The sequence below is a fragment of the Syngnathus leptorhynchus genome, chromosome 5 (assembly GCF_054491065.1).
Source record: "Syngnathus leptorhynchus isolate UIUO chromosome 5, UIUO_Slep, whole genome shotgun sequence".
In the NCBI taxonomy this organism is placed as follows: domain Eukaryota; kingdom Metazoa; phylum Chordata; class Actinopteri; order Syngnathiformes; family Syngnathidae; genus Syngnathus; species Syngnathus leptorhynchus.
Genome location: NC_141199.1, coordinates 13,340,637 through 13,363,949, shown reverse-complemented (window position 1 = coordinate 13,363,949; position 23,313 = coordinate 13,340,637). Strand labels below are relative to the sequence as shown.

At 41.4% G+C, this 23,313-nt stretch overlaps 1 protein-coding gene across 8 annotated transcripts; it reads left to right on the top strand.

The window, feature by feature from the left end:
* Positions 1-61: 61 nt before the first annotated feature.
* On the top strand, positions 62-23,023 carry atf7ip (activating transcription factor 7 interacting protein). 8 transcript variants are annotated; one of them, XM_085912376.1, is made up of 14 exons: positions 1,173-1,904; positions 12,874-13,359; positions 13,428-13,794; positions 14,877-15,052; positions 15,174-15,311; positions 15,446-15,517; positions 15,621-15,721; positions 17,397-17,464; positions 17,891-18,532; positions 19,156-19,257; positions 19,348-19,422; positions 19,874-19,953; positions 20,256-20,405; positions 22,144-23,023. In XM_085912376.1, exons 2-14 carry the CDS (start codon positions 12,880-12,882, stop codon positions 22,600-22,602), a joined length of 2,910 nt encoding a protein of 969 aa, XP_085768502.1. In that variant the 5' UTR covers positions 1,173-1,904; positions 12,874-12,879; the 3' UTR covers positions 22,603-23,023. The 8 variants fall into 8 exon arrangements, with proteins under 8 accessions (XP_085768498.1, XP_085768499.1, XP_085768495.1 ...); XM_085912372.1 differs by lacking the exons at positions 1,173-1,904; positions 22,144-23,023 and adding an exon at positions 62-216 and having other exon boundaries at positions 13,428-13,788; positions 20,256-22,117; XM_085912373.1 differs by lacking the exons at positions 1,173-1,904; positions 22,144-23,023 and adding an exon at positions 62-216 and having other exon boundaries at positions 12,874-13,341; positions 20,256-22,116.
* Positions 23,024-23,313: the final 290 nt, after the last annotated feature.

Sequence of the window (23,313 nt, the reverse complement as noted above, 5' to 3'; positions counted from 1 at the left end):
GAAACGGAGAGAACATCGACACTTCAGCTCTCAATTCTTATTCCTCGCCATATGGCTTTTGGAACTGAACCAACCAGGTTTACCACAAAAGGATTTAGGCGGTTTATTACAGGAAGTGTCTTGCTGCTTTGCTATATTAGCATGACTTCCCCCCTTGTGGCGGCTATGGGAACTGCATGTTTCCAACACCAACAAAATGGCTGACTGCTGCATGAGGTAAGCAGAATGAGGAAATTGACATGTGACAATTGTTGGGATTGTGAAACGTTTAATGCGAAGAAGGGGGGTTGATTTTTGTTGTTTTCTTGTGGATATAACACTATTTAATTAGAATTAACAGTCACCTTAACTCCTGTGATGAATAAGTAACAAAATTAACCAAGTGGAAACAAGTGTTTTTGTGCTTGAGTAGTTGTTTGATTACATTTTAACAGCTTGTGGCTTGCTTCATGTGTTCAGTTATCGGATCTGCATCATTTCAAACATCCATGTCAATAGGGTATTGCAGTTTAAGTCCATCTTCGACCAAACATTGTAAGGGCAAAAAATGGCCCACGAGCCTGAACCCGTTCTTTAGCCCGACCTGCTGAGCATAAACGATACTGTATCAGGAATTTTGTATAAAAGGTTCCAGTAGATTCCAGCATTACCAAAACCAAATTTTCTCTTAGCCTTTAAATATATCATATTAAAATGATATTAAAGTGTTGTGGGATCATTGATTGGTGCATAGCGTCGAGCTTGGCTGCACTAGGTCCAGTAGTGTTGAGATTTTTGTTTCATTTGTCAATTTACATGAAATTTTCTATGTGTTGCCATGTCAATCTATTCTGCCCATGCCTTTGAGAATCAGTCGTGCAGGCTGACGTATGATTTTTTTTTCTCAGCACTGTATTTGTCCCGATTGGTTGGTCGGAGCAAGTCAATCAATATTGTCTTATACTAGCAAAACACGTCTGTAGTGACGTGCACACATTCATTTAATAATCTCCATCTGTAGATTTTTTTTTTTAGATAACTTCATTCTGACCTAATGCTATACATAGCACAGTTGCATGTTGTTGTATTGCCACTATTGTTGTGGCCAATACTCCAAAATGACAAACCAGTGTGAAATATAATCCTCTAAATTTAATTACTGTGTGGCACATGTATCAGCCACTGGTGCTCCCATTGCGCTGGTCCAGTGAAGTTTCAACAGAGCAGTGCGGCTTGGAATTGTTTTTTCCAATTGACTCCTCCCCCACCATTTTAACCCCTCCCCTCAGGTCAACCAATCCCAGCCCCCACCAATCCGCCATGATCGCGTTCTGTCTCAGTACAGTCTGGTCCCCGATTTTTTTTTTTTTTTTTTCTTCTTTTAGTTCAGCTTCTGCTTTAGTCCATAATGGAGCCTGTCTCGTGTTGACTTAGTGTTGACCTTACGGTTGTGGCTGTGCTGTTGTGAAGGATCTCACACACACGTGCCTTTGGAGACATGAACTAAGTGACGGGTAAGACTCGAGGATTGGTAGAGTCCACCATCTCCCCTCCCACTCTTCCTCCTTTTTCCAAGTGGTTCTCCTCGAGCACTTCACTCGTCCCGCCTCCGCGCCACAGTCGGTTTTTGTGTTCGTTGGAAAAGAGGAGGAGCGATTGCAGGCGGTCGGTCGGACGACTGAGGTAGGACTGGAGTCGGTCCGCGAGCGCAAAGGCGAACCAAGCACCACACCGCTGCCTCTGCCGTTGTGGTACAGTTTTCTGGCTCCAGTTTTCCGGCTCACATCTACCTTGTGCTAGCGGACTTTGAAAAAAAAAGTAGCGTTGGCGCCACATCGAGGCGTGGAAAAGGAGCGGACCTGTTTCTTTTGCAGTTCGGGACACGGGAAAAATCGCGGCAACATCGCTTGACGACGCCACTGTTGGTGAGTGATGGTACTGCGGCTATAGCTAGCATGCACCAAATATTATTTTTGCAATTTGTCACAACATATAAACACGTTTTTTTGCAATTACTCTTTGTGTAGACATAGTTTACCTGTTACACTTTTTGTAAAGATTTCTTTCAATTGTAGAGGCTTTTATTTTACACTTTTAACCAAACACGCTCAGTTAGCGCTTGCTTTTCGTAAGCGTGTGGCAATTTATTTTACACCAATATACCTCATATTTATTTTTATTTTTTTTTAAACTTTTTTGTTTTCTCAACTGAGTGAAATCTTAGCCATGTTAAAATGTTAAATATTAAGAAATTTTGGGAACAATTGTTAACATTCCAAATATATTTTATGGAATTCTACACAAAATGTTCAACTTTTCATATTTCTTCACCAAATAACACATGGATTAGCTGCACATTTTCCAGTTTTAAGAGCTGCTCACTAATGATTGTTTTATCGATTAATAAATCTGTCAGTTTTTTTTACCGTAAATAAATTTGATAGAAAAACAGCCTATCCAAATTTCCACCCCAATTTTATACTGAAACATTATTTTAAATTGACAGTGCAGAAAACGCACAGACATAATATGATTCAGTTACTGGTTTGGTAATGTGCAGTACTGAAGAAAAGCGAAGGGGGCGCTATACTGCACACAGGTTGTTTCGGTGTAGCTGCAATACAGTTGTCGGTCATATTTCGTCATCTTCAATGGAAGCCATAAGCCGATCACGTACTTTTCCACAGAGATCATCGGTGGCCATTTGATCGGAGCACCATATGTATTACCATGCTAACTGTTAGCATGTTAGCAGTTTGATCAGTTGCATTCAAAATAGGATACAGACAGGGGTTTAAAACCGTTTTCAATTGGCCTCAACACTTTACCAATTGTGTTTATCTTCTATACAAAGCCAGTAATCCCAGTCAGTCAACCATAAGAGCTTTTTGTACTGGCGTTATACATTGTTACCATACTAACTGCTATTTTATTGCTTATAAGCAAAAAATTACTTTTAAGGTCAATGCTGAGAAATGCTATCAGGCAGCCTTGAAGCCTAACAGAAATAAACGGAAGTTTTGTGTCAGAAATACGTTCCCTACTGGCTGAAAGAAGACTAGGGGATTACATCACGTCACTGTCTGTAGTCTGACTAGTTGTTTGGATGTTTTTAAATGCTATGCTTTGCACTGCTATTTGGCCTGTCATCTTACCTTCCACCAGGATGCTAAGGTATGTTGTGATTTGAACAGATCAATTTTGAATCCATGTCGTCGGGTTGTGTCTCTCCTATACGCAAACCATTCAATTGAACTGAATGTGTTAGCGCTAGCGAGCACCTCGCCCAGCAGACTGCAGAGATGAGAGTTTAAGGGGAACAGGTTCGTTTAGAAGTTGTCAATTTTGTGAGCGTAACAAAGGGAAAATAAATAAATGAACTCACTTTGACACTATGCATCACAACTTGATTTATATATATATAAAAAAGTAAGACATTTTAATACGTTTAGGTTCCATTAGATTTAGATTAATCAGCTTCCTGTGGCCTCTGGCAGTAGATTTCTGTTACAGGTGAGTGCCAATCTACTGCATTCCTTGTGATTATTCTACATTAAACCCCCCCCCTCTTGGTTTGAAATGGTACAGGCTAGTAGTTTTCCATGCGCCACAATCGTCTTGGATGTGGGTGTGGCTTAATTTCAGCAGCTGGGCAGACAAGCAGTCCAGAACATCCCTTTAAAAATTATATCCCGTATACTTGAAGTAGATGTAGTAATTAAAATTAATAGATAAGTAACCAGTGATGTTTTTCCTCTGTGTTTAGACCACAGAGCACATCAGGCATACTTTTGAAGACCGATTTAATTTGGCAGAGTATGTCTGTTTTACCCGCAGTCATAATAACCAATACATTTGTACTGAACACTATAAGTGTAAAGTATTTCACAAGAGCAAATTTTCAGAACCCACCAGAAATGCAGTTTTTATCATTTCTCAGCCCATTTTTAAAGAGGGTACCTAATTGCATAATTAGGATACTTGGATAAAATGTAACGTCTGATTAGTTGGAGATTCAATGGCTTCACAAGAATAAGAAATAGATGTGAAATGTGCCAAAATCAGAGATCATAAATCAATGTAATCTTATACACGCAAAAACTTGTGACCTTGTGTTGACATGTCAGTTCCATGTTATTCCGTCTGGGAAGAATGTATTTGGCCTGTATGAAATGGGACAGATGGGACAAAAGTAGCTCCAGTGGCTGCAGATCATGGCCGCTCCAGCAATTTCACGTTACCACACGTCTGAATGAGTGAAGAATGTCTGTCATGGGAACAGCATAGAATTAGGCTGATATGAGTAGATCCCGTACCTTGCACTCTGTACTGGAGATGGTTTAACGGCATTCATTAATCATGGTTCGGCACATACCTTGGTTTTAAGATCATGGAAATAAGTTGAATGCGTCATAAGCGTGTATGAAGGTAAGAAATGAAAATGATATCATCATGCATTCTCTGCCAATAAGCAGTTCTCCAACAACTGCTTCATGGTTGTATAAAAATATTTACTTTAGTCGTGCCATACAAAAATAGAATAAGTTAATAACATGTTTACTTTGACGGACTCACACTCCAGAAATCGAACATATTGCATAACATGTTGTTACAATTAGGCTTAATACTGTACGTCCTGTTTGCGTTATTCTGCAACCTATCAACATATTAATGCCATCACAGTTGGTGGAAATTGAGTGATTTAAAATTCACAAGCCGCAAAACTCACCCCAGGTAAGAACACATTGCCCCTAACCTTTCCCCAAAAGGTCATCATGTCACCTCATCCTAGAAACACTAGATACAACGGTGTATACAGTGGAAGCTCAGCTTACAATTTAAATTCGTTATTTGACTATGTTCATGAATTTGAATGGAACAAGAAGTAATCCATTTCAGCCAGCAAACAAAGTTGTACTAGTTGTCCATGATCTTACCTTGATTTATTTTGCCAAATAAAAAATTCTGCATTTAAATCAATTTCACGGAACTAACTTTGTTAGGCTATTGGTGAGAACATAGGTATCAAACTGTTCTCCATGCTCCTTGGAGATGGCAGCTATCACTATGAATAGATATTTTGAAAAGACAGGCACATTGACCAAGGAAGCACCCAGTAAAATAAAGTTTAGTATTTTCATTTCGGTGTCAGAAGATAGTTCATACTTTGGAGCTCTTTAGAGTCCCAATCCTGTGGTCCTTCCCATTGCCTGTTGATTGGCTTTCCAGGGTAGACTGCATAAATATCAGACAAAGCTAACCCAAGTCCATGTAAAATAGAGTCTTTAAGGAAAGGAAATATATTGAAAGCTACCTGGACCTGTGTGGAAAAAGTTACAAGCCCCCCCCCCCCCCCCCCCCCTCCTGTTAAATCATGAATCGATTGTGGCTGATCACATTTGTCGGAAAGCCGAGATCATTTTCACTCACCACAACAATCCTGATTACCTCCAGACCTGTTCAGTCAAAATATCTTTTTATTAGAATCGGTCTGCCACCATCCAAAGAAATTCAAGAGCCGATGAGAAATGATTGCCTTCCATCAGTCTTGAAATAGGTACATAGCTAGCTATAGTCCTAAAACCTAAGGACTCAAGCGAACCACAGTGAAAGCCAGAAATGGCGAAAACATGGAACAGTGGTGAACCTTCCCAGGATTGGTCGGCCTACTCTTAAGTACCACAAAACCACAGTAAAGACTCAGCCAGGAAGTCACAAAGGAACTTCGGACATCTAATCAGAAGCAGAATAACCTTTCAAAACACCCACTTGTCTCTGGTCATTTGAGGCACTCTAGTCTATCAAATGAACTGTGGGGATTCCTTTGCCTCAGTTTAGGTCAGCATGACTCAATGAGGAAAACAATGGACAAAAATTACAGACTTGCAAGGCATTACTGCTGACAAATATGAACCTCAAAGCCTTGTCTTATTACTCAAATGACTTTTGGAAGAATAATTTCGACTGACAAGATGAAAACTCAACTCACAAGTGGGTCTCGTTACATCTGTCCTCAAAGTAATACAACACTTAGGAAAAACATTGTATCAAGGATGGTTCCTCTGATGGCCTAGGGCTGCCTACTCCTGGACAACTCGCTGTGATTAATGGAACCATGAATTCTCTTCTTTACCTAAAAATCCTGGAGGAGAATATTCAGCCATTAGTTCATGACCTGAAGCGGAAGCGCACGTTCTTTTTGCATCAAAACAACGATCCAAAACACTGACAAGTCAACTTCTGAAAAAGTTTTGGAGTGACCTAGTGAAAGGCTGGACTTGAATCTGAGTGAAATGCTGTGGAATGTCCCTAAAGAAGAACAAAATAATAAAAATATATCGACGCGTGGCTGCCAGTGTGCTCCGACCACTGTCGAATGTTCACACTAGTGCGAGTGATGGTGTCGGCAAGAAGGGTAAAGTGTCTTGCCCAACAAAACGATGAGACATGACTAAGACGGATTGGAATTCAAACGACCGATCCCTCGGTTATTAGACGACCCATCCTACCGAACAAGAATGGTTCTCAATGAAACATTACTAAATGTGCGGAGCTAGGTGCAGGAGCTTTTCTGCAGTAACTACATAGAGCAGTAGGAGCCATTTTGAAACGTCGTGTTGACTGCAATCGACTAAAGGGAAAGCGGGGCGTGGGGGAGGGGAAGTGTCATGCTGCTCAGAGTACCGGTGGTTGATCTGGTCTCAGGCCTAAAAATCGTGGAATGTTTGTATTTTCTTGTGCCTCTCTGGACTATGCGTGCTCCTCGTAATAAAAAAAACTCGGCATTGGTGGATTGTAATTATTTGCCCCCAAGAGCTGGGCTACATTTATATCTTAACAGACATGCTCGCTAGCAGCTATCTTAAGAACGCGCTCTCCCTCTCGTTGGCTAACTTGGGGGAATGGAAACAATATTATTGTGAACTAAACTAAGCTTAAACTGAATGTGTCCTTGCTGTGTGTTGAAACCCCATTCCTGCTGCAATGGTTTAGTCCGTGCCGGGCTGTAAAAACCTCCAACTGGAGCAGGCAGACTGCTGGTGTGGGGGAGGGGTGTTGCCGCTCTGTCTGCCTCTTACTTTCAGACCCGACTGTTTGGTGCTAGCTATAGCTCAACCGTAAAAATATGAATCATAGCAATTTTAAAGCTGCTCATTGCATTATGAAACTTTAAGCAGCAATGCCGCAACACGTATTCACGAGAACTTTTTTTGTTTTTAAACCTCTCGGAGGTTACTCATTTGGCACAATATTGGTTTAGTTGTGTCTCACCCTGCCCTTTTTTTTTTTTTTTTTTTTTTTTCAATTGCACTTATATAATCTCATACAGTCGCATATCGCTAAAGAATACTCAACGTGCGCTGTGTGAAAAGTGGCGCTTTTCCCCTCCCCCACCTTTTCTTCCCTTTTTTTCCTTCTACTCAGCCTGTGCTAGCCGGTGAGAAAAGAAGACCAAATTATGCGTACTCTCGTTTGGCAGGCTAGGAGGAGGCGGTGCTTTTGGATTGCACATTTTCAAGTTATTTGTGCAGAATTTTTATTATCTTTTTTTTTTTTTTTTTGCTTTCAATTTATATTTCAGATTTATTTTGTGCACTTGGGTACACTTAAGTACTGTGTCTTAATCTTTGGTTGTACGATTTAGCAACTGCATTCGGAATAAGCATCCGAATTCACATTTATAGTTGTGTGTCTACAGCTTTCATATTGTCATGTGATCAAGAATGAGAGAGAGGGACAAATCGTAGACATACGTGACAGTTCTACCAATTAAGAATTTATCAGCTGATGCCGGGTAGACTATTCTAGTTTTATATTTAGTGGCTAACATTTTAAAACCATGCCCACCCAGTGGAGAAAGAACGCATGGTGATATTTACTAATGCTACTGTCAACATTGTGCGAGATTTACTTCTGATTCAGCATTACTCCTCTTTTTCTATATGGATATTATTTAGAAATAATTGCAAGAACTATGCAAACAATTAAGTGCTGTAACACAAGATATGCTCGCGGTATCAGGATCAGCGCACCAGAAGACCCGGTGGCCATTTTGAGTTTCACTGAATCCAGATGAGCACAGTGAGGGTGGGGGAGGGGAACCATATGCACCATGCGCAGTATTATTGGAATGCAGACTCGGCGCACTCACTGACCTGTCTTTGACTTTACTGGACATATAACTATAGTTTATACAGTATTTCAAAGAAAGATTAGAACTTGATAGTTTAGTTTTTCACTGATTAATCAAAATGAAATAGAACACACCGCAGGGTCTTTTAGAAACAACATGAACAAGAGAAATATAGATTAGGTTCATGTTTAAAGGAGCTCATTTTGTTTTGTTTTTCATGAGAATACAGTTTTCAGTTGATAGATTTTCCTTGTTGTTTATCCGTCCTGGGCGGTAGGCGGAGTCTGTTCAAGGATTCGCTCATGTCTCAGCAGAGCATGTTGCTCACAGGAGAACTGGTGGCCATTTTGTGTTTCTGCAGTCTGCACTATCACAGGGTGGGGGATGGGCAGAGAACGGACACACAGCTTGTTTAGTTCTCAGAACTGGACTTTGAAGGAAGACTGGCAGGGGTTGCAAATGAAAGTTTATTTGTATCACATTTCACTCGTCTTTACCTTGCACTTCATATGCCCCAAAATGTCCCTCAGGGAATTAGCTTAGAAAAAACCCAAATCACCAATTAAACCTCTTGTGAACAAAAAAAGCAAAATGTAAAACATAAGTAATGATTTTGTATGTTTCAAGTAAAACAAATCTCTTTACCACCTTTTTGTTTTTGAGAACCACCCCTGTATTTGAATGGTTCAGCCCAACAACTGCTCTGTCTGCTCTGGTAGAGAGAGGGCAGATGGAGACTTTGGAGTTTCCGACTGTGCGCCGCTTTCATGCGCTGTAAGGCTACCACGCTAACTCCAGTATTTTTGTATCCAGTCATTTCATTTCATGTACCAACCTTTTTCTGTTTAGTTTTTCCATTAAGTGCTTGTTAGGCTTCTTTTTATACATGTGTCGTACGCAAACATTTCCAACCCATAAGATACAATTTGTCTATAAGCTACTAGTTTGGGTGCCTTTAATGGTAATAGGATTGTTAAATGGTGTGAATATTTATCTCTTGCCTTTTTGAACAAGATACAATTTCACCACTGCCATTTCAGTGGTTCGGTCCAAATGACAATAGGAAGGTGGGGGGGGGGGCGCAACTGCGTATGGTGGAGGAGCAGGGTTGCTGCTGCACAGGGATTGAGTGCGAATTGGAGCAGCCTGTGCTGTGTCTCTGTATGCAATTTGTTTAGGATTACAGCTTTAAGTGTTTTTTTTTTCCATCAATTTATTATTTGTGTGCGTAGAATGCAGATCTAATGGCTTTGAAAATAGTTTTGAAATTAATGGTATAGTCTGACATAGGCTCCTCCCATTTGATCTTCTCTTGGTTTACAGACTCCGCTGTTAATATCTGCAACTAGTTTTCTCGAGGACAAATTCAAACCACTAAAACACAGTGTTGGAGCTCCCACATAAAATGAGAGAGCAGTTAATCAGTTTTTTGGGGTTTATAGAAACTTAACCCATCTATAAACTTGATGTGTGATCTGATCGTCTTTGTCCTTGATTTATTTGTTTCCTTCAACAAAAGCTATTTATCTCACCCCCCTCCCCCCGCCCTCATTCAAAATGGTTTATTCCGTACCGGCTGTAGTTTTCTATACAGTGTACTAGTCCGTGCTAGAGTTGGGGGAGGGGTGTTGCTTGGCAACTACTTGTGCAATTTACGCATATTCTGTCTGTGTCAGCGCTGCTAGCTACACTAGATGTTGACAATCACTATGCTGTACAGAATTATTCTCAAAGAGGATTGACTGGTATATAAAAATAGGTATATGATTTGTATTTCTTAGATTCAGGAATCAGATTTGTACATGAAGGTTAATAAATTTAAATCAGGCCCCACACACCCAGATTTAGAACAAGATGGACTAGTCCTGAAGAGCTCCTCCTCCTTCCGCCTGTTTTCCTGCAGGTCTGTGCATGACAAAGCCTCTCCCTTCCCCCACAGTCATATAGCCCTCAATCACATGTATCCCGATAGAACTATTTTATTTAGTTTTTAAAGCACATTTAACACCAATGTCTAACTAAATATTTACAGACATATTCCCTTTTGATTTTAGTCCATTGTTGTCTTTTAAGTTAGGTTCTACGTCTTTTTCTTTTCCTATGCTATGCTAACCAAATAAGTTTATTTAAACCCAAATGGTAGGACTTCAGAATAGCATATTAAATTTTTGTAGAAATATCACCAGTACCACGTCCCCAGCTACACATTACACGTTCTTGTGCGTAGTGCTGTGTCCATCCACGCAGTAGGTTCAAGTTGTTCTTGAGAACCACAAGCACCGCACACACTGCACAGTAAAATTATAGAGATAACAGATAAGTATGCAGCTCTGTCTGCTCAGTAGCATTCACTTTCTATATGCGAGTGGACTACTTGTCAGATGTCATGTCTTCTTTTGCACCGCGGTTAATACAAAGTTAATACCGAGATAATACAAATAAATGTATCGGCATACGAAGCAACACGGTGCGCATACGCACCCACCCTATCACATGATTCACCCCTACCTCTAAAACCAACATGGACTAGTCTGAAAAGAGCTCCTCCTCTTCCTTCCTTTTGTGTTCTGCTGCTGGCCTGCTTAGCCTATCCCTTCCCCCATTCACGTACGTAAGCCTCAACAAACAGCCTTCAAATGATTGACAATTCTTTGACTTTAAAACATGCAGATGACAATCAATATTTGTATTCATGCATGTTGGCCACTCTGTATGCTATTCTCAGCGTAGCTATAGATTCTGTCAGTTATTCTTTGATGCTAAGCTAGTCCAAAAATTAGCATTGTAGCGTGGCTTTTGTGTTAAGTTTTAGCTAATCAGATTGTAGAGCAACAATCATACGCACTTATACTTGTAGTTTTAGAAATGTTTTTTCAAAAGACTTTTAAAATTTTCGGGTTACACCAAAATTCAGCATTTAGGTGAATTTACACGGTAAGCGATTTTAAATAGGTGTCAGAGATGCCTATCGTTCTCCCCCTCCCCATCTTGAATCTGCAAATCTGGTTTAACCCAAAACTGCTCTTCAGTTTTGTCGAAATTCTATGACCGTGTCATTGTTGGACGCCAAAATCGGAAAAAGCTTTGATCTTTGCCAAAACCACAGAAAATCTCAACCAACATATAGAACATTTTAAACGGTTACGGGATTTCTTAACTTCAGCGGCCAGTGGGACGAGGATTTCCTTTTCTTCTACTGGCTGATGAGAAGTGATGCTAAATTAATTTTTAGGAAATCCAGCACAGCGAAAAGGAAAGAAAATGGTAGCCAGTGGGGTAATAGCTAACAGCTGATAAATGTCCAACCTCTCTGATGAAATTACCATTTTTATTTAGAATAAAATATACTTGTCGTTTCTGCTCAATTGATGTGAGCAAGTTTGTTTACTAAAGTTCCCTCCATTTTTTTTACTGAATGTAGTTGCTGCAACCTGCTGTCTTAGACAGGGGGACCTCTTTCAGCTAGCTAGTGAGAGCTGTGCCTGGCAGCTAACAGCAGAGCAAACGGCCATTTTGAGTTACTGCATTGAGTCCTGGCGCAGAAAATGAAGCCACTGGGTGGGGGAGGGTGATATTGAGCTCAGCCCAGTGTGCGCCGATGTTGGAATGTTGCGGTAATCACGTTTGTAGTTCCCACCACCCCTTACTTGTTTATTTAATACATTTGCTGGGGTTCACCTTGATGATTTTTAGTTTTAAGCCGTTACCGAAAGTCTTTGTGTCATGAATGAACATAGTGCGTATCTGCACAAGTCTCATCTGACAAAGTCATCAATCAGTAATGTTGGGTGAGAATTTCACTTTTCCCACTTCTAAATACAAACGAGGACTGTTCAGTTCGAGTCTTGCGGGTTAGGGCTGCTGCATAACCTACGTAAATAGACTCGGGTAAATTAGTTGTGATGTTTTGCCATAGTTTTGCCATTACCCTAACCCTAACCCATGTCTTCTGAATTTATATGGCCTTAAAATCAAATGTATATAATGTTTTGTAACTGATTTTTCAGTGTATATAGTTCCCATATAAAAAGATAAATCACAAAATGTCAGATGGAGCCCTTGTGTGCAAAGTAAAGGTGCATATAATTGAATGCTATGATAAATTCAGGTGCCCAAAATATAAAAATGCGCACAACCCTCTTACGGAAACTCTTGCATGTTTTGCATAACCTCTGTACTGCTGCGGGAGAGCGGCCTCAATCCATACACTCTGATTGGCTGAGGATTGAACCAATAGCAAAATTGGGGGATGGGAAGAAGGTTAGGTTGCTGCTGCTTGTTGTAAGCTTCAGCGTCGTATGGGTTTGTCAGATGGTGGGCCAAAGGTGAACAAACTTTAAAAATTTAGCCAAATTTATGATTTTGAGTAAGAAGGATTTTTGATGAGGGAGAGTTTCTGGCTCACTGAGCTCTGCCTTACTCTGGCTAGGTCCCCTTTGAACATACATATACTACATACGTATATGTGTTGATTATTTTTAGAATCTTTAAGAGAATTGTTGGAGGGAAGGGAAAAAAAAAGATTTGGGGTGTCGTGCATATCCCGAAAGAACTTTCTGGAAAAATACAGGCTGGCATCCATAGGGCTCTAGAGGGCCCTCTAGTGTTGCTTTTCAGAAGCCACAACCATTTTATTCCTTTGCAGAGTGTAATGATAACCATAGACTCTGATTATGCCACTATCCTCACATTGACCACATGGTCTTCATAGACCCTGTAAGGCTCATTGTGGCCTCTAATATCTCCTTGTCACTCCACAGGCAGCAATGGAAGTTGTTGTGACGGAAGAGAAGAAGAAGATATTCCGCGCCAGGAAAACCATGAAGATCAGTGATCGGCAGCAACTGGAAACCCTTCACAGCACTCTATTTACTGGAGCTTCGAGTTCGTCTGAACCTTCTCCTCCACCCCCTCTAATGAACGGCTCGCACAGAGAAGACGGACAAAAGGACGTGGAGCAAAACAGCCACCAGGACTCAAACTCCCCCATTGCTACATCCCCCGCCTCTATGACCTCTCTGAGCTCTCCTGCACCATTTCTTTCGCTCAATCTGTCCCCCTCACCAGTACCTTCCCAAAGTCCAAAAGAAAAGGACGAGTCTTCTTCAGGCCCTTCGTCACCATTCCAAGTTATAGACTTTGAACAGAAAAAGGAGGAGGAAAATTCATCCTCATTGCAGACCTCTGAAGCAGCAGCAGAATCCAAAGAGCCGCAGGACTCCACCAAGGTATTGGAAAAGCCCGAGGTAATGACCTGGGTCACCGTTGAGCTGATTGATGTTCACCTAGGAATAACTTCATTTCTCTTTTTTAGGAGGACCAAACTCCAGCAGAGAAAAATGCTAATGAATCCATTAAGGACTCTGCTAAAGGATCCGCTTCTTTGCCTCCGGAATCTGATGGCACAGTCCCAATGGAAACGGACACTACCGTGGCTGGTGACACAGCCCAAATCAAGTCTCCAAGTACCAATTCCTCCATTCCTCCGGCCTCTCCATCCGTGGATATAAAACAGGAGAAGGACACAAAGCAAGAGACGAGCAAAGATCAGCATAAGAAAAACTTGCTAAAGCAAGACAAGATGGAGGTTACCGTTGTTAAAGTGGAGGCCAAAAAAGGCAAAACGGACAGTGAGCAGTCTTCAAAGCCGCGCCCATCTTCCACTCCACCATCGGGTACTGGTAAGAGCCACTGGCAATCATTTCATATCGTTAAGATTCTTTTTTCTGATGATAAATGACGGTAATAGTCCTGTCAATTGTGGCAACAGGACTTCCTGTGAATGTTTGCATTTTGTCTGTAACGGAACAATGAGGCAGAATTTTCATTGGCCCATTATGAACTACCATAGTGATCCACTTGGCTCTCTCTCGTGGTAGTTAAGTTGATGTGTGTGAGCGCATGGCAGTTTTGAGAAAACTTTGGCACTCGCGAACAATGCAGTGGAAGTGACAAGCATACTGGAAGCTAGCACGCATCTATCTCTGGGAGATGCGTGCTGTTTTTGTTTTATTATGAAGTTGTATCACGTCCACATCGTCACGATACGTCATGAGGATCAAACTAGTGATTGGCTAGTGAGTAGTCAAGGGTTTGTTTTGCCTCTTGCGGCCTAGCCGAATGTCAGCTGGGGGCAAGAATGCTTTCTTGAAAAGGATAAGACCAAACCTGCCAAAAACACTATGCATTTCATATGGTAAGGATCTATTTTTGTCCCCTCAAACTATACTGGTATGATTTGCTTCATCTCATTTCTTTATTTGCAGATACTCGTTCCTCTGTTTACATTGCATAGTCAAGTCCCATGTAAATATGTATGTAATGTTTGATATGCTGCTTGTGGGTTATGTGGATTGCAAAGATTTTATTGACTTTGGCATTAGATTGTATCATATGTCCTCAACTGGCTAGCTTTATTAACAACACCAATAATGTTCTTGTAAAAATGAATTTGTATTTGAATATTTTTTATGTAACACCTAAAAATGAAACTGAACATTTTAATGAGCAAAGTATATTTTGTTTAGTATATTTGTGTTTTTGTTTATTTATAAATATAGAAGTACTGTTTAAATGGGTTGCCTTTGCTGTCATTCGTGACCTTAATCCAGGTCATCTTGTCAGTTAATGAGACGGTTCCTTAAAAACGGGTATTGTTATCTGTGTTGGTACAGTCTCAACTGAAGTTGCCTTGAATAGAAAATATGATGTAATGAATTAAAATCGCGACTCTAGCTTGAGCATGTCTTTCTTTCTCAAACAGCGTCAGAGAAGAATTGTACTTCTGGAATCAAGCGCACTTTGTCAGAGGGCTTTGACAAAGAGGGTCAGACGATCAAACGGGACGGGAAGAGAACAAAGATGGATCAAGGCGAGTTGGAGGCTCAGCTGGAAGTCAAAATCACAGCAAAAGCTGGAAGTCATCACAAGCTTGAGAAGGTAAATATTTTTCAATGAATATAAATTGTTTTGACAATTGTGGTAATGCCGTGCGTTTTATAGCATCACAACGTACATACCTTCAAATGTAAGCTAATCATTCTGTTTTGTACTCTCTTAGATTGTACAACAGTTAGTGGGTGAAAGGTTGAAGGCGCTTGAGATGGCAATCCTTGAGGAAGGTTTTCAGGATTTGAAAGGCAGAGTTGACAAAATCGAATGTGCCACAAAGCACCAAATGGCCATCCACAGTCTCCAAGTAAGTTCAAGATAACGGGGATAACGAAAAAATCATGGCGCTTTATCAGACAATCACTGCACAAATATTGTATCGTGATTTTGTCATGAGTACTTGAATTTTTATGCCAATTTTAATTTTCTATTCCTACTCAGGCCAAGATAGCTCGACTGTCCAAGAAATTTGGGGAAGCCAATCAGGCATCAGAAAATAAAAGAAAACACGAGGTGAGCGACGTCTTTGATACTTTCTAGAATGTTTGCTTGCATCTGTTTAGCGAGTGATGAAATGTGGAAGTATTCACAGTGAATACCGTCTGAATTTCCGCAGGCATTTGTTGCTTCTTCTGCTATCGCTGCTGCCGCCGTTGCCTCTGCTGCTGCTACTGCCACCACCAAATCATCGGTTATAAACACTCCGCAAGTTCAACGGTAAAGTGTCCATACAAAGAATAAATTGTCATCCTGTTTGACATTTTTATTTTTTTATTTAGGTTGTCAGTTTAACAATTTGAAAGACCCTTTCCCATCAACTTTTGCATCAAATGACAAAATAAATACTACTTTTATTTACTCACGTGTAAAATACGACAGCAAAGTGCAGTGCTTGCTCGTATGGGAAGAAAAAAAAAATGACCGTTGTATGAACGTGACAATACTGAGCCGTACTTGACAATGTCCCGGGTTGCTATCTGTAAATTACTGAATTACACACAAACGGAAAGACAGACAGACAGACGAAAGAATCTTACCATTCCACGTCCCACGTCTTCACTTTATCAGGATCCGGGTTAACCGTATAACTTTGCTTTCTTCGGACTGGTTTGGACACACATGTCCCAGGTCTTTATTACACACATGCTTGGGTCCCGGTCCTAAGTCTTGTGACGTTCTACAATATCACACCGGGCCGTGCAGAGTGTAGTTAAAACTGCACCTCTCCTTCCAACAGCGTGCTCCGTCGGCAGGCCGTAGAACCGCAGCCCGAGACTCCCAGACAGCAAGTGGCTCTCAGTGACGAGAAGACTCCTGGCAAGAAGGAGAAGGGAAAAGAAGACAAGGGGCAGGCAAAGGAAAAAGAAATGCCACGCAAAACTACCATGGCAAAAGATCTGGCCGAATACAATGAAGGGAAATGCAAAGCGGACATTAAACTCCGTCCACTACCTGCCCACATGGAGAAAGTTTTGTACCACAACTCCAAAAGAAACACGAACGGTCACCGGCCTGACCGTTACGCCTCTTACATTTTTCGACACTTAGTCCCGTACGAAATTTACTGCAACTGGGTGAACAAGGTCAACTACGTGGGCTTAATGGGAAAGCAGGCACTGCCCAGGAACTTACGGAGAACTATGAGGACATATATTGAGCATAGATTCCCAGGCCTGCCCAACGGCTGCTGGAGAGAGATTCGTGATCTTATCAATGAAATACTGCAAGTCAAGAGGAGACCGGAATTCTTCCAAAAAGTTGACGAAAGAAATGGCGACTTATTTTGTTGAAAAGGAACAGAAGCATACTGGGACAATTGTCATTGTGGCATCTAAAGTGCTGTCATTGTACTAAAACAGTGTCATTCAATTAGCAGCTCGCGGGCCACATGCGGCCCAGATCCAACCCTCGGGTGGCCTAGCTTATGGTCCCGCCTGCCTGAATTGAATTGAATTGCATTGCATCCAAGAGAAGCAGAGGGTATCTCGGTTCACAAGATTTCAAAAATTCCTACAGTGTTTGCTCATGTTAATGCAACACTCTACACTACATTTCTTGATTTGAAAATTTGGCCAGTTGACTAGCCCTTCACTAGAATGCCAATATTGTACGGAAAAACATCATTGTTTCACTTTCCAAGGATTCTGAATCATATATTGTCTGTGGAACTGTCAGTACACTTTAAAAGACAAAAAGGACACACCAACCAATAGTGACAACAATAAATGTTTTTTGCTTTACTTTTAAAAATGAAGCTGTAGAATCAAGTTATGCAAAGATGGTTTAATAAAGAGCAATCAAATGAACCATAGTGTGCTTAGTTGTTCCTGATGTGGGCAGCTTGGTATCCTTTAGGTTTGTCAACTCTTAAGCATAAATTCTTTCCAAACAGGCCAGTCCGGACACCCATGGAGTTGAAGCAGATCCCAACGACAGCTGTTACTTTGCCCCATACTGCTGGTGAGTTGCACTTTTGACAACCCTTTGGTAGTTCCTAGCTACTGGTAAACATCGAACCAATGTGAACATTTTCATTTCTTATTAAGGCCCTTGTATATAACATGTTATTGATGGGAATTCACTGTTAGCAATGAAATATGTTTTCCACCATTTTCCAATGTAACTTTTCCACTGCATTTCTCCAGAAGACTTCAATATCACTTTCCTTAATGTGTTACTAAGTAAAACTGAGTTTTTATAAAATGACTTAACTGCTCATGAAAGAAGCTTTCTATTCATCTTTTAGCGTACAACTCACCCCTACAAAAATTGAAATAAAAAATTCATTTCAACAAAGAACCAATGTGACAAGTTTGTTGTATTTGCCAGAAGACGTTTTACTGGCAGTCGCTGTTATGCTTCTGATGGTCTTCTTGTCTTTCGCAGCAAAATCCGGCCCACTTGTTCCAACCTCCGTCTCCTCCAATACGGCCATGGTTTCACAGGCCCCCATCATAAAGCTGATCACTTCTTCCTCCAATGCCGTCTCCACCTTGGCTACCGGCATCACCACTCAGAGTCCTACAGGGACCTTGTTGCTGAAGACGGCACCCGGGGGTAGCATGATGACCGGCCAGCCGCTCATCATACAGCTGCCTGTCTCCATGACAAACGGCCAGACGGGAACACTGGTCAACTTCCCCATGTCCTCTCTGCCAACGGCAAGCGCGCTCAATAAGAACAAAACCACTGCTTCCACTACTACGTACATCATCAAGCCGGCTCCTGTCACTACCACTGCTGCGGGTTCTATTCCAACCCCAATCACGGTGCCAGCCCTCCAGGCTCCCCCTAGCCAGATGTCCTCCGGCCAGCTCTCACTTACCCGAGCCGTGTACCAGGGCGGCGCTGGGTCCATAACTACCCCCAATGCCGGAGTTTCTGTGACCCCAGCCAGGAGCCTGATTTCCACTGTGTCTGTCGCCGGAGCCATGTCTACGGCATCTTCGTCCTCAACATCGGTTCCAGCAGCAACAGGTTCCGCAGGTCCAGGACCTCCGCAAGGGACATCTTTGACTTCTAAAACAGGTGCAATACTTTTAGTTCTTTCTTATTTCTTTATTTGTATCATTCCTATCACTTTTCTTTTTTATTTGCTTTATGTTGCAAACCACAGATGCTCACATGCAGATTACACAACTCCCAATTTAATTTCTATTTCTAATTTCTAGGGCCCGATACCAATATTAGAGAAAAAATAAAATTGCAGATAAATCCGCCGTTAAATTTAAAGAAAGCTTACATGCATATATTAATTTATTTTTAATCCCCTCCAACAAATATATGAATGAACGCTAATTAACATTTGGCTGTTTTCCAATACTTTGCCCTACAGTATTTTCTCAAGGTTTAATTAGAGATGAATTTAGTGACAAAACATGCAAAAAAAAGCACTAAAATAGAAATAAATCATGAGTTTAAAAATAGCTCTGCTCTTTTACTTGTTGCTGCAAATTAGATATAGATTATTGTACTGTATTGTAATTGTACCGATGGAGCCTGCCCAGTTTTAAGGCAAAACGTCTTCCAAGACAACTATAACAGCCCACTCGCAATGAATTCAATGCTCCGATAAGTCACTGTATTACCACCCTTTTTTAGTTTGTAGCACTTGTCCTTAGATTTTTTTTTTTTGTGTTCTCTATCTGTAGAGAACCAAGCCTCGGGAACCACTCCATCCAAAGCAACTGTTCCAGTAGCACGCCCCAAAGGTGCTGTCATTGATCTTACTGAAGATGATGATGATGTGCAGGGTAAGAGTGAAAGGGAATGTAAAGAATATTTCATTCAGTTATTTTCTATCCAGGAACTTTGCATCTAAAGATGTGTTTTCTGCTTCTCAGTGACAGGAGTGAAGGTGGCTACGATTCAAAATCCTTCGCTGACCCAGCGTCCAAATCCAATCAGCATTCTAAACAGTAAGCGCTTTGTTTAATATTCCTTACCACTTTTCTTCAAGATTCCTTGTACCTGATATTTTGATAATCAATTTACTAAAGAAGTCCTGATTACAGTAAATATTTGTATCAAAATACTTGTAAACTATAAGTATCAAACAATCAAGTCAGGGAGGCGGTAACTTGGCGTGCCTTCGTGTGCCACGTTGGTAACCTAGAAACTTGGCGTGTTGACTGTAAACCGAGGACCCACTGAATGGGCCCCAAATTGTTACAATTTGTAACGTTCGGCCATTTTTTTGCTTTGTGTTTTTGGTGTTTATCATCCGAAAATTGCTTTTTTTGAGAATTCGATAATTCCCCATTGGTTAATTTGCTTTGTAAGCCTAACTGCATGCAAATCCACCCGTGTAGACATGATTTATTTTTTTATTCTTTTTTAATCTCAATTGTCACTGTTCTTTCTCCTCAGGCGCAGGGGCCAGGTCATCCCCACAAAGTAGCCAGAATGCATCCAGCAGTAATTCATTGGTGCAAAACCGCCCCCAACTGGTGAGACTCAAAAACTATATTCTATTTTCGTGTTTTGTAATTTGTTGCATTTTTTTTTTTTTTTTTAACGCATTATAAGGCGCACTTAAAATTGACTTAAAAAATGACAGTGCACATTCTAATTCAGAGCTTCTTATATATGAATCAATTGGGGAATTGATCCATATTGGTTTTACATAGCGCTCTACCAAAAATGTTTGAGTACGATTACAAGGTCGCATCACTTGCAGCATTATGGCTACGGTGGTCAGGGGTGTCACCGAAGTAATAGTGGTAAAAACCCATACTGTGCTTACTCCTAGTCCAACACCACTTGTGTGTACAAAGACCCTGAAATGGCACCTCTCAAGAGACACGCATACGACGCCGAGTTCAAACTCAAGGCTCTCAGCTACGCAGCCAAACGTGGGAACAGAGCAGCTGCGAGAGAATTCAAGATTAATGAATCAATGGTACGGAAGTGGAAGAAGCAAGAAGATAATCTGTCCCAAGTAAAGAAGACACAAAAGAGTTTCCGTGGGAACAAAGCAAAATGGCCACAGCTGGAGGACAAACTGGAACAGTGGGTTGTTCAACAGAGATCTGCAAATAGAAAAGTCACTACAGTCACTATTCGGATGAAGGCAACAACGCTTGCAGAGGAAATGAACATCAATGAATTTCACGGCGGTCCTTCTTGGTGTTTTCGTTTCATGAAAAGACGTAATCTCTTCAGCCGCAAACGAAGTGCCATCTCGCAGCAACTGCCAAAAGATTGCCAAGAACAGGTGTCCACGTTTCATGCATACTGCAAAAATATTATCACTGAAAAAAAAATCCAGCCAGAGCACATCACCAATATGGACGAGGTTCCACTCAGCTTTGATATTCCTCTGAACGACACTGTGGAGAAAACTGGCACCGGTACAGGGGATGAGAAGACATCCTTCACTGTAGTTCTCGCCTGCCAGGCTAATGGGAACAAACTTCCACCCATGGTTATTTTTAAGACGAAGACCTTGCCAAAAAAAGACTTTCCAGCCGGCATCGTCATCAAAGCGAACTCTAATGGATGCATGGATGAGGACACGATGTGTGAGTGGCTAAGAGAAATTTTTGTCAAGAGACCGGGTGGCTTCTTCCACACTTCTCCGTCCTTATTGATTTACAACTCCATGTGTGCTCATATTACCGATGCTATCAAAAAACAAGTAAAGAAAACTAATTCGGAGCTTGCCGTCAATCCGGATGGATCAAGTAAAGAACTCCAGCCGCTAGCTATTGGTGTCAACAGTGCATTCAAAGCGAGAATGCAAGCTGCGTGGAAGCAGTGGATGGCAGAAGGCGAACACACGGACAAGACAGGGAGACAGCGCCAGGCCACTTTTGCCACTATCTGCCAGTGGATCGTGGATGCCTGGGCTGATATATCAATCTCAACTGTGGTCCGAGCTTTCACGAAGGCAGGAATAATCAGTGAATTGCCAGGAAATAGCAGCGACGCTGACTTGGATAATGACGAAAGGGAGACGGACATATTGGATGCCACACTCACCAAATTGTTAAATTCGTACATGGAAGAAGAAGAATTCAAGGGATAAGTGGACAGGGTATGAACTGAAAAAGTGAGCACTACATCTTATGTAACTGTACAATGTCAACTTGACAGACTCCAATTATTGTGTGGTATTAGGTAATAAAATTTGACGGAATTACCTATTTGACTGTTTTGTTGACATTCCCCTTTAGCACAGTTCCATCTAGTGGATGCATAACGCAAGCCCAGTCAAACGTTTGGCTGCAGTAGCTTCTATACTAAAACAGGCCAGTCAAGTTCATTTATATGGCCCTAAATCACAGACCAGTCTCAAAGGGCTTCACATGTGCAAAAATGACAATTATTCTCAACATCCCCTGATCTTAACTCCCACAGATGGGGGGGATCCCCCCTCAAGGATAACTTCAAACAATCCAAAGCAAAAGTAGATGTCCCTATCAATCACTATCAATAAAGGTGCGCTTTATAATCCAGTGCGCCTTATAATCCAGTGCGCCTTATAGTGCAGAAAATACAGTAAAACCTATGTACATTTTGACGTATGACAAGCATCACAATTTTTTTTCCGACTAAAGTTGGATTGATCAAAAACTGTCCTCCACGCCACGACCTATCAGACGTTCTTACCAACAACTTTTCTTTCCGTCTCGTAGGATTCCTCCATGAAATCCCGTACCCCTTCATCGACGACGCCAGCCCGGAGCACCGGCATGACACTACCCGCGCTGCCCCTGGCACCCGTGCCCCCAAGCCTCTCGCCGGAGGCTCAGCGGACCTCGCTTCCCCAGCAACCACAGCTCAAGCTGGTGCCAAGTGAGAGCGGCATCGTGCTGTCCTGGTGCGTGGCTGAAACAGATCAGTCATGCGCGACTGTAGAAAGCTACCACCTCTATGCCTACCACCAGGACAACTCAAACAGCAATTCTGGTCAGCAGCACTGGAAGAAAATCGGGGAGGTGAAAGCCCTTCCATTACCCATGGCCTGCACCTTGACCCAGTTCCAGTCTGGGTCCACATACCATTTTGCGGTTCGAGCCAAAGACATCTATGGGCGCTTTGGCCCCTTCTGCGAGCCCCAGTGCACAAACGTCATCAATCCTAGCTCAAACTGAACATCTAGAAAAACAATTTGCATTTGACTCTTTGTTACTTATTTTAGGCAATGTTGCGTCTTAGGAGCTCCATTATTGTTCATCGTTGACATAGAGAATCTGTAAATAGTTCTCAGCCGATTTCTGACTGACTTGGAAAGTTGCAGCAGATGGTGTAGTTCAGTGCTTGATGTATTTTTCGTGGTTAATACTGTTGTATATAAGTGAAACTCTTGTCCACCTCATGGTCCAGTTCAGATCATTTATGTTATTGGATCATGTACGTATTGTTTTGCTTTACTGGAGACATGATGCCAGAACTCTCTTGTCAACAGAATTGCACAAAAATGTATACATGTGTGGTAGGAACTGAATGAGAACTTTTGTAAGTTTTGTCTGGTAACCAGACTTGTGACAAACACAAATAAAATGTTTTATTAAAGCTGCTCCTTACTTCATTTCTGGATAGTTTTGGTGGGTAGATTTAGAATGGTACGTGAAGTAAATATATAAATAATTTCTTTCTTTCTCTTTGTTCTTTGTCATCTTTTATTTCAATTTTTCATTTGTTTTTAAAGGACCACGCCACGGGCTTCCAAATATTCATTTATTTATCTTTGTTTTTTTGTCTTTTTTTATTTAGTTCAAATTTCCGTTTGTTTTTAAAGGGCCACGCCACGGGCCTCCAAATGTTTCCCCGGGCTAGAGCGAAACCGTTTGGATTTCTGGAAT